This window comes from Prorops nasuta, unplaced genomic scaffold (genome assembly GCF_024137725.1).
Source record: "Prorops nasuta isolate Cenicafe-Biocafe unplaced genomic scaffold, Cenicafe_Pnas_1.2 PNAS00015, whole genome shotgun sequence".
Classification (NCBI taxonomy): Eukaryota; Metazoa; Arthropoda; class Insecta; order Hymenoptera; family Bethylidae; genus Prorops; species Prorops nasuta.
This window is the reverse complement of record NW_027116812.1, coordinates 2339313-2356077: the sequence shown is the minus strand read 5'-3', so window position 1 is coordinate 2356077 and position 16765 is coordinate 2339313. Positions and strand designations below refer to the sequence as shown.

At 45.0% G+C, this 16765-nt stretch overlaps 1 protein-coding gene across 1 annotated transcript; it reads left to right on the top strand.

Moving 5' to 3' along the window:
- The first annotated feature begins 575 nt into the window (after positions 1-575).
- Positions 576-4050, top strand: LOC136778979 (uncharacterized). The gene is made up of 3 exons (XM_066736233.1): positions 576-696; positions 2437-3210; positions 3488-4050. Exons 1-3 carry the CDS (start codon positions 675-677, stop codon positions 3586-3588), a joined length of 897 nt encoding a protein of 298 aa, XP_066592330.1. The 5' UTR covers positions 576-674; the 3' UTR covers positions 3589-4050.
- The last annotated feature ends 12715 nt before the right edge of the window (positions 4051-16765 follow it).

Sequence of the window (16765 nt, the reverse complement as noted above, 5' to 3'; positions counted from 1 at the left end):
GCATCTATTATTTTTATTACGCGCAATAACCTTTAAGAGGATCTGGAAACTGCACCATCGCTGGAGAATGTACAGAGTGTAGTTTGATCTACCCACAGATCATATAACGTAGTATTTAATAAATCTCTCGCGGAATTAACTGGGCAAACGATAGATACAGATTTCGCGGAGATAAGCCGAATGAATTTGGCATGATTTAAAATGAAAAAAGCTAATATATACTATATACATATATATAAGTCGTTACTGAATGTATTCTAATGTATTCCGGACACGTAATGTTTGAGATTGCTATATAACATCGGCAAAGGAAGGTTCTTCCTGTTTGCAATTAATTAAAGAAACAATGAAATTAATGGAAAAGGATAGGTTGTGGTGGTTGAGGAGATTCTCGAAAAGGCAACGCGCCAGTGACCTTGACAGCGGCGCAGCTACCGGCGTCCTCGGGATTCCTGCGGGGCAGATTTGCGGTCACGTGATTGGAGCAGGCGGCACCGATTGGTCAGTTCCATTGGGACGTCACTAGCAGCGTTCTGTTTACTCGTGCGTTAACGCCATTGCGCGTCTGTTATCACCGGCGGGGCCTCATGCCTCGACTCGCCTGGCGTTCACGCACTATTTTCACTCCATACTCGGCTCAGTCCTCGCCAACAGCGCACGCGTAGCATGGAGAGATGCCGGAGCATATCGCAAAAGGTACCTACACACCAGCCTCTTAATAACTCTTACGCTTCAAATTTCCCTGTACAGTGTGATACGAAAGCTTCGTCGTCGCTCTATTCAAGCAGAATTTACCGGAAGGACCGTTCTCCAATTTTCGTCAGAACTCTCTTTTACCTCGGAATCAACGAGATCTCATCAATCTTTGCATCCGATGATAACGATCCTCTCACCCATACGCTTATACGAAAAGCTCGGTGATGATCTTGGCATTTCTCCGATCCTCCCATTTCCTCATTTCATCCGCGAGTGGCAGGATTCTCTAATACATTTACCTTGTGAATTTGGTGAATTTCCTAGGATGAATTTATCGGTGCCAGTGAAATATTTTATTGGTGGATGCATTTTTGTCGGATCCACTCGAGTGTCGTATCTTTCGGTCGTCTGGCTGGAAATAAAATTTGTGTAGCTTTTTGGAGAACTGTCAGAGCTCGGGTGATTTAAATGCTGCGCGTGCGCGATGTATCGGCGCAGCATACTAATTTCATTGGAATCGCGATCGAATCGCGCATGGATACGAAATCCGATTCATTTATTCAACGCGTAGTAAAAATCGGATCCGACGAGAAATCACTGTTCGAGCAGGTATGCGTGGTGGTTTCACGTTGGTCAACTTCGTCGAGGTATTCGTGGACGACGGTTCTAATTCATTAATGTGTTTTTACCGGTATTATAACAGTGTTATTGGAAACTACTGGCTATGACTATAGCTATATATACATCGGCTTTTTGGTGAAAATGAAAGGCCGAGCTGGTATAGGTCGAGTGACCCACCGTCCTTCAATAAAGAAAGCTGGTACCTTGAGGTATCCGAAGAGCCGAACTATATGCTCATCTCTTTTATGTTTAAAATTTGTCGATTTAACCTTGACTTTGAACACTTTACTTTAGATTTACAGCTTGTATATTTTTATATATTTATAATTGCGAGATACATTGTTGTTCAACGCAGTTCTTTAAACGTGTATAATTAGAGCTCTGATCCATAGTGAAATTTTCCTTTGTTTTTCTTGGTCGTTTCATCATTAGAGCGTGTCACGTTCATCGAATTGAACTCGTTTTCGAGTCGCGTTCGATCGGGAACTAGTGGTTTCGTTTGATAAACAAAACATTATCATATTGTTTACATTTTAGACAGAGTGACATTTGCATTTTGTTGTTTAAAGTTTTCTCTCTGTTATTTTCCAACCATGAAACGCATCGTCCCTCTTCTTATTCTTATTTCAATATAAAACTGACGTTGTTCGATGCATTAGCATACGAGAGAATGCGATAAACGGTGGTTTTCATGCTTCTCGCGAGTCTTCGAGGTTCATTTAATTCAAAGGACGTGCATTGATACGGTCTCGAGAAGAGTTTCGTATCGTTAATTAAATGTGTGATCAATGCAGTCATTTTCCTGGTGGCTGACGCTCGGATGAAAAAATTGCCGGCCTTCCAGAAAACCATGCGTCACATTGCGCGAAAACACATTTTAGAATCAATATATGGTATATACACGAGGACAAAAGACGTTAAATCAATAGCTCGAGCAAATATACGCGTCGAGAGAAAAGAAAAGGAAAGAAAAGAGAACGAGCGAAGAGAGCGAGTTGAGCAATTCTAAAAGATTGCTGAGTCTTTGAAAATTCGACCTGAATACGCAACGGCGTCGATCGGGAAAGCAGAAAGGCGCGTAACGAACGTTGCATAAATTCGAATCCGTTTTGCTTTCAGATTTATCAAAGCATCCCGACTCAGAGCTGCTGCTACCGGAACGCCAGGGTCTTCGGAGTACCTTCGCGAAGGTCGCGCCACTAGATCCGAGTCAATGTTTGCGGGAGGAGCAGCCGAAGAGTAGATTATCGGAGAAGCGTGATCAGGTTGAGCAGCGGGCCCTGCAGTGCAATCCCAATTTTCGCTCTGAATCCATCCTATTCATGGATTCGACGGGTGTCAACTGCGTGAACAGTGTCACGTATGAGTCGACTAATTACGCTTTGGAAAAATCGAGGGAAGACGACGGGAGGGAGAGCTCGTCCCGGCCCACGGAAACTATATATTCGACGAGTCTGGGATTTGGGCTATCGGCCCCGTTATCGCTGGATGACTCCCTTAATCCTGCGATAGTACCTGTGCCACCGATTCATCATCCTCCCAAGTCCGCCAGATCGGGGACTCCGAGTCACTTGGCACTGTCGATTGTGGACGACACCGCCAAGCATGACAATCGGAATAATGACGATGATCCACCCCCGTATTCTCCGGTAGCACCACCGAACCACGTGGGATGGCGATTCGACTTCTTGAATGGTGCATACTCGGATCGTTGTACCGCTATCTCATCCCCACTGGCACCGTTTCTAACGGATCCCGTTTATCAGCACACTGGAAACCCTTCGCCCTACGGTCCCTATAAATTCAACTCTCAGAGATACCAGTTCGTTCACCAGGACACCTTCCTCTCCGACGATAATCCCGTCCGCAAAGCTGCAATCCCCAAGTCTCGACGTAAGTATAATAACGTGTAAAAAGCCTCTGTATGTGTGATGAATTCTCGAAAGACACCTCTCGCGCTAGAAATATGCGAGTTATACATCCTAGATTCAACATTGCCTCGTGTGCTAATTGCCTATAATCAATAGACTGCAAGTATGATTATATATCTGGATGTATTTACGAGTTTCAGTAACCCGTGCCGAGTCGAGAATAATGTAGCGCAGTAAGAAAATAACGACGACGGTTAAAAATAGTTGTGTGTCTCTCAATGACGATTTGTTGTTTACAGGATATGGAGTTATCCTTGTGTCGGCAGCGGTCATTCTTTTCCTCATGGTACTCTCGCTGATGGTACGCTTCGTCGTCGAGAAAACATTTTGGCGAGGATAACCAAAGCGAGCAACGTGATCCGGATATACTTGCGAATCTGACGATTTGTATTTGGCGGAGGTCAACGACATCGTTCTGAATTCCGACCATTCTGCTCTTTCTACCATTTTCCCCATACATGTAGCAACATCGCTGTTGGCCAATGTAGCGTTGAACGTAAGCTCGTGTCTGGCTTTTTTTATTCCGTTCGAGGAGCAGCTATATGCAAATTTGCTCATTCGCGGTCTCAATGAGCAACTTACACCTGTCCGTCCATCGTTCCAGATGAGCAAACGAGCAGAATTCATGGTATTTGTTTTGTATTATGTATGTACTATATATTATATAATGGCCGTGATCATTTTGTGAATTTTATTTTTAAGTTATGTAAGATAGAGTTTACATTATCCTATATACTATACATATATGTATACACTTTTTTTTATACATTTTGTTGTGCACAACAATAAACCAAGTTTTCGAGAGAAAGGCCTTTCAATGTATCGAAGAGCGCTTGATCAACGAGCACTTTCACTCATTCTCGCCGGGGCATTATCATTCCTGGCTCGGCCGCAACTCGCTCGGTCAGTTCGATCGGTTACGAAATCCTATATCTGGACGCACGAGAGTTTTCGTGGCAGACAGTAAACGCGCATTAACGTTACGTCACAAGGGAATTTATACCCGTTGGAACATATCATCCACTTTTTGTCACGAACCTCGCTTTCAAAGCTGCATATATATATATATATATATGTATAGAAGCAAACAATTAATTCGAGCCTTTCCCGCGAAGAGCATATATATTCCTATAGCCGGAAGCGTTTCGCGATAATTATAATTATTAAAAAAATAAGCTTTAATAACGAATAGTAGGGTCTCGCGATAAATTATAAATATCAAGGGGAAAAGCAAGGAGCAGGAGATGGCAAACAGTGGAATTCCAAATTACCGAAGAGTTGTGGAAGGAAGAAAGGACGAGGAAGGAAGGTTTGCTTAAAAACGAATGTTCGATGAATCCACGAGGTGGATGTATATATATATATATACACAGTGTTTGTAAATGACTGCTGGTTTTTAATTACTTTACACGAAAAGAGGATTCCCTTTTTCTTTTAAAACTCGGGATAAGCAAGCAATTTGATTCCAGGATGCCCTTTGGCGTGTCTTCCAACACAAACAGCCAGTATCATCTGGAGAAGTTTGAAAAGTTTAAAATAGACCGCTGAAAAATCAATTACCGAGCGAGACACCACTATTAATATTAATGCGTCTCAATCGTTCCACTTTAATAGCAATCGCAGGGTTTCCCACGTTCCAAGAGCCATCGTCGTTGACACTACGTAGGATAATATTCCGCAGCTTCGCTGATTATATATTTGTTCATTCTACCGGAGCGCGGAATATTGCAAACTATCGAAGGCTCGGTTTGTCTAACGATCGCACTTTGCATTGTGGATTCAAAGACAATCAGTGGATTGTATCAACGCTGAATACGCTTTGTAATACTATGGATTGCCTACACGTCAAGTTACCAGGGTATTTATACTATGGGCCGCTCCTCGCGGAACTTTGGGGACGGACATTGTAATTATCATCGGCTAGCCCTAAATTGTTAATACCGGGATGCTTTGTGCCGCTAGAATGAGCTGGCCCGGACGCTAATTAATAACGCTTGTTCCGCGCGGAACCGATGATTATGACCTTTGTACTTGAGCGTTATAAATATCGAGCGATCGCCCAACGCGAATGCCCCAATTACGCAAGGTGAACGCTAATTAGTACCATCAGGCATGCTCGCGTGTATCGCAGTTGCCGCCGCAACACGCGGAATCTCATCCTCTCTTTCGCCCGTCGTTCCAATCGTTCCAATCCCATCACGTCCGTCCTATCTTTACGTGAGCCAGCCGGTCCTCGTTACCCGTACGAACGTGACGTTCGATGCGTTAATAAATATAATATCTATAGATTAAAATTTTTCGTCAAAGTGCAAACATTTGATTCGCCTGGATATAATAATTCATTTCCTAGCTGGATAATGATACAATCCTCTATATATATGAGATATTCGGTGTGGGTTTAGTTTCAGTGGTGGTGGTCGTGAAGATGTCGAAGAGTTATGTTGGGAGGGGGGGGGGGGGGCACATGAGACGAGTAGGAATGCACAGGTTGGGAATCAAACACAGCCGGTTGAGCAGTAATAAATACGCAGCAGTAAATGCAGCCACGGTCATGAGACTTTCTGCAAACACGCGTATGCACATTTCATTCTGCACGGCCGGATGCGGCGTGCAGAAGCCGAGGAAACATTTTTTACGATACGAGTGACGTACAAAGGGACGAGCACGGTGCGATATATCGCGATATACAGCACATCCACTACACACTCTGAGCTATTGCAGGAAAGCTTTCTCCCTTCGACTGACAGCACCAATGGGAAGCTCGCGATACATCATTCATACACGCCCGAATCTCATATCGGTTTCTGATCCTCCGGCTATCAACGGCCTTTGCCAACCTCTTCCCCTGCTGCCCCCCTCTCTCTCTCTCTCTCTCGTATACTCGCATATATATATATATATATATATATATATACAACATACAAACGCATCTAGCCCCCTCGTCTCTCTCTCTCTCTCTCTCTTATACACTGTGCACATACATACACCGTTTATTGTTATCCTGTATTTATGCATGAGCCAAAGCTATAGAACGATGGATAAAAAGATCGGAAATTCGTAAGGTTGAAATTGCGCTGAAATTATTGAATCCAGAGCATCGTAGCTTCCGGGCACCGGTATAGATCTCTCCTTTTTTTTCTCCTTGCTTATATTCCAGTTTCCTCGAAGATGGTCGTCTTGCAATAATTAAAAGGGATGCTGGGCCACGATAAGACGACCAGGCTCATTGTGATGTTTTGAACGGGCAGCCGGAAACTTGAACCTGCGGAGGTTTGGCAAGGGAGAAAGCCGTTAGACGTCGTTTCCGGTCGAGGCTGATGTGTCTTGACTGGAATTTCGACGTTATCGCGACAATTGGCTGGGCAGAGTCCTGCTTGCTTTCGCTGCAAGACCATGATAAGCTTCAGAAACAGCCCTTAATAGTTTCCCTCGCGATTACCGGTACCTATATCCTCGATTCACTCCCACTCAACATCCAGAACCCTATCCCGTAGGACAACTCACTCGCACGAGCCAAGGGTGGAATATTTTCCATCAAACGGAGCTAGCTCCAAAATCAACCTAATTCAACATACATGAAGTCTCATCAGATTTCCCTACCCCTGGTTCCCACTGTAAACAGCAAATAAACTACTATTCTCGTACACATTTGCTCGAATTTCTTTCTTCCCACTATTAAATCAATAAACCTTGTCGGTATATCCATGGAAGAGTCTCTTTGGAGTCTCTTCGGGGTCTAATTGAGCGAAATTCGGAGCTACCAATGTTTATATGCATGTATAATATTCGACTTTGATGGTTTATAATCCGTTGTGGGCAAAAATGAGACGCATTAATATCTACAAGCCCTAACACAATCTGTGAAATCGGATTAAAATCCGACGCTGCAAAGCTTAGATTAGCGAGCCAAACTCGGCTGGGTATTAGAATCAAAGCTTCGTTTATTAATTTAAACCGAAGTTACACCTTCTATGTGCCCCTTGAAGTGGAGGAAAGCTACTGGCCTGTGACGTTAGTGAAACAGGAATTCTGGTTTTGGGATGCGGTTTAGTTCTGATAAATATATTACACCGCGCTGTACGAACAATAGAAGTGCATATATATAGCACTATTCTTGCGTGTCTGGTGTTTCTTATTTTTATCGAAAACATTGAAAAGAGAAACGAAGGAAAAAGTAGCTCGGTGAATAAAGCCCGTTTTTATTATCAACTTCGATCAGTTTTACGGTGGTCATCGGAAGGATCGTAATAATCGTAGACGAATAAAAAAGCACAAAGATTAAATTTACACAGCGCGTTTAAATTAGATATAACGCTAATAACACTCGCACCGATCTCGTTCACAGAAATTCAGTGCGCTGAAAGGACACGTGTCTGCATATAAAATAGCTCTTGTACTGAGAGCGTCCGTGGATAACGGAATTAACTACGGACAGAAGTCCTTCACACGTATTAACTTTGTTTGGCTTGCATAATGTGATTTATGCGCTCGCGGAAACTAATTTATAATCGCCGCCGCGAAATGTCTCGAAGCAATGAGAGAAAAACGTATTTTGTAAGTCAGATATCGCTCGGGTAACAAACAAAAAGAGGTAGGAGAAAAAGAATAAAGTATGAGCATCCTTATTAAGCGATGGTATACACGCGGCGAACGAAAGGTCGGTCAATATTGAAGGATCGAAGGTTTTGGCAAGTGAATCTGGTTGAAATAGAAAGAATACTATGGTTAGCGTGGTATATTTTTCAGGAAGATGGGATGAGATCATACGTCCAGGGAGTAGGTCGTTGGGCGAGAGCAACCTTGTTACCGAAAGTTACTCGCTGGACGATGGAAAAGAGGAGAAGAGGGGGTGAGGTGGCAGAGGTGTGGTACCGGTTACGTTGACTCGTAGTATAAGGGTAGATATAGGTATATAGGATGTGGCAAGGAAAGGGTATAAGGGGAAGCTGACGTGCAACGGTGTACGACGCAGTACTCCCATGTGGATAGGGAGTTTGCATAGCGGAAGTACCCTCGAATCGATTCATCGAAAACATCTAACCCTCTTGGAAACCTCTCGTACTCCCACGGGAAGATTCGGGGACCCAAGGACTGTCTAGGCTGGAAGGGGACTCCTGCAAGATTCGAGACGCATCTAGAATAGCAGATACTCTCCCAGAGCTCTCCCTCTCCCCCTCTCTCACTCATCCACCCCTTTCAACCCCTCCACCAGCTTTCTCGTCGTTCCTGATTCGATAGGCTGCATCCACATCCTCCAAATACCACATCGAGGAAGGAAATAGGAAAAATGAAATTGCTTCAGCCCCTTCTCGTCTCTACCCAACCCCTCTCACTCCGCACCTGCTATTGAATATTCAAAACTTTCTCGCGAAAGATACGAAAGTTTCTTTCAAGAGAAAGGACCCGCAGCATCTGAGAACCCTTCCACGTCACTTTGTCGACTTTTCGCGGTCTCGCCTCGCCATTTTTCCTTTATTGCAAGTTTCGCGATTTCTCTGTCTCTCCTATACTCCCCACCACTCATCCCTCTATCCTAATCAACGAAAATACAGGAGTATTGCGTCATCGAGAAATCGCTATTACTTTCTACAGGTTATTTCTTCGAAATCGGAGCTAATAAGAATTTCTGAAAAGAGTTGGCAGAACTTTGCGAGCTGTGGCGCTTTTTGTCGTTTTAATTAATGCAAGGTATCTCGCTGAAGTACAACGAAATCCTCCGGGCAACTTTGAGACGGAAGGTTTCCCCCGATAAAAATTCAAGCTTCATTCTCGATGCAATATTGCCAGGACCTTTGGTAGCCTCCGAAGTACCAAAGTAGAAGGGAGAGAACTGATCTAATTATATCGGTGGTCTGGATCAGGAGAGTGGGAGGGCTGCTGGAAGAAACGGGGCGTCAAAGAGGATGGTTAAAGCATGATAATGGTGGCCGAAAGGGTGCTGATGACACTGCAGGCACTATCTCAGCCCCCCCCCCTCCCCCTTCTTCCCACTTCTCCCTCTCTCTCTCTCTCTCTCTCCTCTGCCTGAGCTTAACTACGCTCCTTTGTGAGATTTCCCTGAAACAGGCAGAACTGAAAATTATAAGATCCGGTATTTTCAGATCCTTCATGCTTTCGTCACCGATGCTGCTGCGCCAGTCTGCAAAATTATTCTTACCTCTGAAAAAGAAAGTGACGAAACAAAAAAGGAACAAAGTCGCCTTAAATTCCAAGCGATAGCAGCGGGAGTGTCGTCGTGGCTTCATTCGTTATGCCAGTTTTTGGTAGTGTTTGGTGTTTTGGTACAGGGGGACACCGTAGTGCAGCGAGGGGGTAAAACTTTGCAGAGCATCTGAGGTGTTTCTTATCTCGCTGAATATATTGGGATCGCATCTACATAACACCGTTAGCTAATTGCTGCACGTGGTTAACTATGTGCGGTGTAGCCGTTTACCACGCGGCTGCAAAGTCTATAATATCAAGTAAATCTAGCCATACACAATTACACCTGCGCTCTACGCGACGAAGTGGGTTTGGTTTGCTTAATTCGCAGTTGACACAGATGGTTTGCGGGAGTATTAACAATTCCATGAGAATACAGTTCCCGGATCAGGCATGATTCTCAGCTATTTTCAGTACCTAAATCAGATCTGAGTCGTACTAGGTATAGCGCGTGCATGGTGTGTGTGGTGAGAGAGCTAGGAGAGAAACTTCATTTCGTACGCTGTCGGATGAGAAGGAAAAAGTTTTGATTGAAGATTCGGTTAAAGGCTTGCTCCGTAAATGAATCGACAAATATTTCGTGAAAGCTGCGCGGGTGATTTGGAAACGGCTGGAGAACCTCGTATTTCCCTGTCTGCAGGATGGTGTGTTTGCCTCGTTTCCCGTACAGCGACGGTATAATTCCGACTGCAAATATTTATCAAAAAATACGCGTAGCGCATATTAAAAAGCATTAAGAGCAAGCACCAGCGAGCAACTTCAAAGCTCCTTCGTCACCGGAAGTAGCACCTAGCAGCTTTGAACCGGCTGTCTGCGGGAGATCTTCGAAAATACACTCGAGGTCAATTTCGTCGAGAATCGCAGCAACGCTCGACTGCTTCGCCCTGTTTGTACCGCGAGTACAAACCTACCGGCGCGTGTACAGGAGCGCGCGCGTTGAAATTATTTCAGCTTACAGTTTTCAAGTCTCGCAATTCGATTTGGACATAGGGACCGTGCGGAATATGTACAGGGTAGTGCCCGGATGACTGAGAAGCATGATGGCAGAGCGAGGGGTGGGTAGGGGAGGGGGGCAGTATCCAGACTGCCAGTGGAAAATGCGAGGAAATGCGATGAACTCGCGAATCTCCCCGCGAGTGACTTTGGGAAATATTTACTCGTCGAAGCGTCTATCTTTCCGTAAGCCTTTCTGCCTGCCTGACATCCAAAAGGACTCAGCCACCTTTTTCCACGGAGGAACTCGTTTATTCGTAGGCCGACGGTATTTACATAAATCAGCCATGCAATCTCTTTTTATATTTCGCGAAAGTACGGGACCCCGTGTATAAGTAAAATATTCCCCCTGTACTCTACCTATATATACCTACGGGATCCGGACGCTTCCTGGGATATAAAAATACACGAACGGCTAGGCCTGTGTGAGTATTTCCGGCCAGGCTAGCTTTTTGCCGGCGTTCTTCGAAGATAAGCGGGTCACTGGGAGAAATTCTTTCCCTTTTTGTCGCAAGGGAAACGCGACACGGGGTGAATAGTGAATACATGATATGCAATCGTACCCTTACATCGCTATATATTCATGCACATTATCTTTCTTCAACCCCCATTCTCTTCCTTACTCTCCCTGGCCATCAAACTACGCGAATCCCACTTATCCTAAAAATTCATCCCCTTTTTTCCTTCAATTTATCAACCTACAACCTTCGGAGAAATCCTTTATAAATAGTTTGGACGCCGTGCATACCGACACAACGATAATCAAGTGAGAATGTGTAGTAAATTGAATATGCATACCACCGACGTGTCCATCGTTAATTTTTTTCAAGTTTTGCACAAGCGCACTTTTTCTACACGCGTACAATGTTGTATGCGTCCTCGTTCGAATATCGCTGTGTTAGTCCGCGCAATATCTATACCTCGCAAATATAGGGACCAAATTTTAAAATAATTCTCCATTTGTTGGTACGGCAGAAATGTATCAGTTTCCTGTAATAGATTATTAATTGAAATGTATATTTTTTGTGCTGCTGTTTCGTAAAATAGGAAAACGACAAAAAATACTATATAATATTAATTAAAACAATTATTAGTGTAGATATATTACATGGACGGAAGAGCGAAGACTGTCCGTTGTTTCTCGAGGGTTCTGGCTTAACCAGTTAAATGGCTGATGAGCAGCTGCTTATTATTCGAAAGGGTTTGTATGTATACGTATTTCCATTGGCCATAGTCAAACCGATGCACAAATCCGGATTACTCTGTGCGAGATCGGGACGAAGCACGGTCTCGATGAAGATTATACATTACGGAACTTTGACGAATCTGCTTCGAGGATTAATCGATACACGAAATTCAGACCCTTAAGGGGAGCACCGCAGCGTATATCCGCGAATTTCGGGAAATCGCAATCAAACATTTCGACGATAATTACCCAGCGGACGCTCAAGGGTTCGGCGCGAGACACCCGCGAGAGTTTTCGGAAAAGGACCTACAGGCGTCTTAAGAGGGTGAAAGCTTTGTGATTTCGTTTTGACAAAGTTTCGAGGCGTCGTTGGTGTTTTTCCCGTTGGAGACAGGACGAAGAGACGAGATGAGGGCAAGTGGAATAAATTCGGTCCTTAAGTGAATCGCAGATGGCGCATTGTATACGTGGAAGCTTCGCAGAGTCCCCCCTCTCTCTCTCTCTCTCTCTCTCTCTCTCTCACTCTCTCTCCACCAGTACACTTGGCTGTTGTTGTTCCCTGGTGAAATCAGTCCGATGGAAGCAGACTCGATTAACGGGCGAGGAAAGGATAAAACTGAATAATCGCGTTATGCCTTGGGTACTGCAGCAAATGTTGCTCAGTCGAATGTCTGCAAAGCTTAATGAAGCGAAATCAGTAGACGGGAATGCTTCGTTCCTCGCCCAACTCCTCTGAAATTGAGAGAAAAATTCACTGGATAATATCATCTGTACGTTTCGATACCGGGACGACAATAAAAACGCTATGATCGAAAGCGCGCGTTACGTTCCGTGGACGGAGCTCGCGTTCGAGTTATCGAAATTGAGCAAGCAAATAAAATAATTGAAAGAGGCATCGCGCGAGCACCGAGCTCTATATGTACAGGTATATATCTATATATACATAGAGAGCGTCTATATCTCCTTTGGTCCGGGAAGAGAGAATAAATGTTTAAAATAGAGGAAAAGATTTGTAAGGTGGGATAATAGCGATAAAGGTTCAGGTTGGGCAACGCCTAATCGTTGTTAGCCCTTCGCTCAGCAGTCCCATCAGTCTCCGTTTTCCCAGGAATCTGGAGGCAAAATGAAGACACCGATCCCGCCGGCGAGAAGCCGACGGCATACGAATACCTGCAGATTAAGGTGAAAAATGGCTGGACAAAATTGCCTCGTGTCTTCTTAATGCTTCTCACGCTAATTACCCCGTTGGGATTTCACTCTTTCGTTGCTCCTGTCATTTCGCGTTGCATTTTTTTATCGCGACGCGGTCATCTCAAGTAAAAGGAAATAAAGCGGAGGGGAGGTAAAAGCATGCTCTCGCTGTTTTATTTCAAGGCATGCGTTAAGAGTACCACCTTGAGCGCTCGAAATTACCATTTTTTTCCCTGAAGTTTACGCGCCTTGCCCACCAGAGACGAGGAATAAAACGCCCGGCGCCGTTTTATTGAGATAAACATTTACATATCTCCCCCCCCCCCCCCCCCACCCCCATTCTCTTTTTCCTTATACCATTATTATACCATGTACAGCGCGCAACATGGTATATATCTATATATATATATATGTATAATATAATATAATACACTTATTTATTAAATCCCATGGAATTGTAGTGGCAAGGGTAGTTTCGGGGATTAGAAATATGCACGAGTTCTTGGGTCTTCTCAAACGGGGCTTCGCTTTTACATTCGTACACGACGAGTCCGTATTATTGCAGCTCAGCCGGTATTATGCTTATGTGACGTCAGTAGCATCGAATCTTAAACACCCCCCTGTATCGAGGACGGAATTATCATGAGTTTTCCTTCATCCCCTCGCACACTGTCGCCAAAGAGTGCTCCAACTATGTACACACACACACACTTACACGATATTACCCTTTTTACCACTTACCCCTAGAGCCACAATTGCTTTGTGCTTCAGCATGAATAAATCCCAGATATCTTCCACTACCGACAACATATTTATTTTCCAACCAACGAAATCTCGGATAACATTTATTCGCCTTTCTTACTACCCCGGTGATTTGCTCTCGCGCAATTGTTCGCTTGCTCGGTCGTGCGGCTAACGTGGATTAATAGGATATACGCGCGCAAAGGACTCGTTCGCGAGCTACGAATAACACACATAATGCGATATGAAAATGGTAAAATCATCGATTGGATCGAGAGCACTCGTGCAACATGTAAATGCCTGTATCAATATGGAGAATTTATATAGATGAGATATAGTATACATATACATATATATTTGCTTGATTTAAATGATAATTTTGCAGATACGCAATATTCCGTGTATGTACACTATTGAACATTCAGGATGCATCTGGAGAGAGAGAGAGAGAGAGAGAGAGAGAGAGAGTTTCTCCGGTGGAAGGACCCTTGAAAAGGTAGATGTCCTGGCCGCGTCAATATAGGAAAGAGGCCTGAAGACGACGTACCGATATTCCACAGACGAGTTCCATTAAAGCATTCCAATACTTATTGTAGAAGGCACGCGTGAAATTCACTCATTCAGCAAGGCTGCTGCGATGAGAGCGGAGATGTGTCGTCGATGGCTTCATTAAAAGGGCATTTCCCGTCTGAAGGGCGCTATCAACAAAGGCTTTAGGAATCCCTGAAATATGTGACGCCCACAACGTTTTCTTATTATCTCACCGTGTGCCGCACGATAAACAATCATAGCGTAGCACGTGCTTCCGCCAATAACAAACAACCTTCTTCGCGCACCGAGCAAATTTTCACAGCGAGAAAAATTTTAATATTCGTCAAATCGGATACTCTATATATACGAGAAAGTACTATATATACATATATAATAGCATAACGGAAGTTGGATTATCGAATCGCAATATATATATATATATATAGAATTGATGGAACTGCGATGCAGAGTTACAGCGACGTCGCAGCAGCGGAGGATGAAACTCGAAGAGGCCGTTGCGTTTTGCCAAGTATTTGCATTAATTTTCCGGTGATTGGAAGGAAGTTTCTCGAATTCCAAAGTGAAATCCGGTTGCAGTCACACGTCTTGGCAGTGTGTACGAGCTTAATCAAGCCACATTGTATTCAATTAAGCTCCTCGCCGTCCCGGAAGGACAAACGACCGGGCTATACGACATATGCAAACGCGCACGTGAGTCTTCCTCGGGGTATCAATGAATGTCGAGAGAGAGCTTAAACTTGCAGCTTCGGCAGAGCAGCCTCGAGCTCTAGCGCCATCTCTCCCCCAAGTCCGCGCGTATCGGTGTGTGTGCGTTCTCCTCTGCTCCTTCTTATCCGTCGAGGTAAATACACCTACGTGCTCTTAAATAACCGTCCAAGTGTCTTGGTGGATGTGCATGTCTACGGGAAGGAGAACACTGCACAGTCTCGGAATGGTATAATATAATGTTGGCCTGTGTGTGTGTGTGTACGCGAGACTGTGCTGCACGGACGACTGTGTGGATGGCCGGAGGATTGCGCACAAGGAGTTACGAATGTTGTTGGAATGCCAAGAGTAGGTTCGTAATCAGCGGTGCACGTTGGATCCGAATCGGTAAATTCGCAAGCAGATCACGTCGTTATTTAACGAGATTATGTCTTTAACCAGCGAGAGGTTCAGCCGGATAGAGGCTGATGAAGAGATGTCGATTGCGATATGAATTTAAGCTACCGCACATTCTTCCTGATTAACTGGCATATTCACTGATTTATCAGCTAAATTCGCTAAATCTCTCCACTCGTCGCATCGATCGCGAACGGACTTGATGGAAGAATCTCTGACTTTGATCACAGCGTCCAGTGATTTCAACGTGAAACTCGCCGATGCGTTACTGATGAAAAATCCTCTCGGGTCGGGCTACTGCAGCTTTAATTGCTTTCTCGGATATGAAGCACGACGCGAAGAGGGATAGGGGGGGGGGAGGGGTGGATAGAGGGACAAGGCTTTGGTGGCTAGTCGGGGCCCGGCTAATTCAATTTGAATGTTAGACTCGTGTCAGGTTATTGCTTTCTTTTGCTGCGCAGGGTGGGTGCATGGTTGCTGCCGTGGTGAATAGCGACGAGTCGCGTTTGGCCATTATATCCGCCGTATAATGCTCGTCATCGGTGGTGTAGCAAGCAGCAGCGGCACAGCACACGAAGCACACAGCAGGGATGGCGTGGGGGAGGAGGGAGGGAGCGAGATGGAGGAGCTACTAGAACGGGCCGAGACTCCACTGCAGCGTATATAGGGTAGACAATGCCGTTTCTGAGCTGCTCAGATATTGAAGACGCCGAAAGCGCTGTGTACCAATCCGGATGTGTACTCAACGTCTAGCCCGGCTCTCTACATTATTAAATCCGGCCTTCCTCCTACGGATACGATGCGGGACAATACGTTCTTTAAGCGTCCGTCACGTCGCACGTGCTACGCTCGCGTTTGAAGTTTCGACCAGACTAAATTGTCCGATCGCACGTGATCCGCTTCTTATCTTTCCACCCGAGCCGGTTAATTCCCTCTTCGTCCCAATTTATAGCAGACTTAACGAATGAATCCATCTCTCGTGGGATATTTCGTCAAATTCTTAATAAGATTGTCAAGGGGGGGGGGGGGGAGGGTGACGAAGGAAAAGTCGCGTTATTATTAATTCCTGCTCGCGCAGAGTTGGTAATTTAAAGAGGATGGAAAAAAGTGTGGCCGTGGAGGGGAGGACGTGCTGCTCCTGCTGAAAGTCGCTCTCGGTCACAATGCGTCGACGAGTCCTACTCCTTCAATTCCTGCAAGTTAATTGGAATTGTTTGCCGCAGACACCGCGATCCGCTTGCCCTCGCACCCTTCCGAATGCTTCCACTCTCTTGCCAGCTCCCTTCCACTTTCTCCAACTTCGCCGTCGCTGAACTGTCATGATTTTGGTATGAAACCGCACTCCCCCGACTCTCCGTGCCCCTCTCCCAATAACGTCCGAGAGCCGACGCCACTGAAAACCATGGCGAGATAGTCCTCGATTTTTCCGCAACTCGCACCACCGATCTTCTCGCGCTATTTAATTAATTTCATTGTGAAATTTTTCGCACCGGAACGCGCGTACCTAAATCATTCTCTCGCGGAGAGTGGCAGATTAAAATGGACGCGCGAG

What these genes read in the sequence shown, in the direction of transcription:
- LOC136778979 (XM_066736233.1), top strand. Translation starts at nt 675, where the DNA reads ATGCCGGAGCATATCGCAAAAG. An exon ending in GCCGGAGCATATCGCAAAAG is followed by an intron (nt 697 to 2,436) that starts GTACCTACACAC and finishes TTTTGCTTTCAG; the next exon opens with ATTTATCAAAGCATCCCGAC. An exon ending in TGCAATCCCCAAGTCTCGAC is followed by an intron (nt 3,211 to 3,487) that starts GTAAGTATAATA and finishes TGTTGTTTACAG; the next exon opens with GATATGGAGTTATCCTTGTG.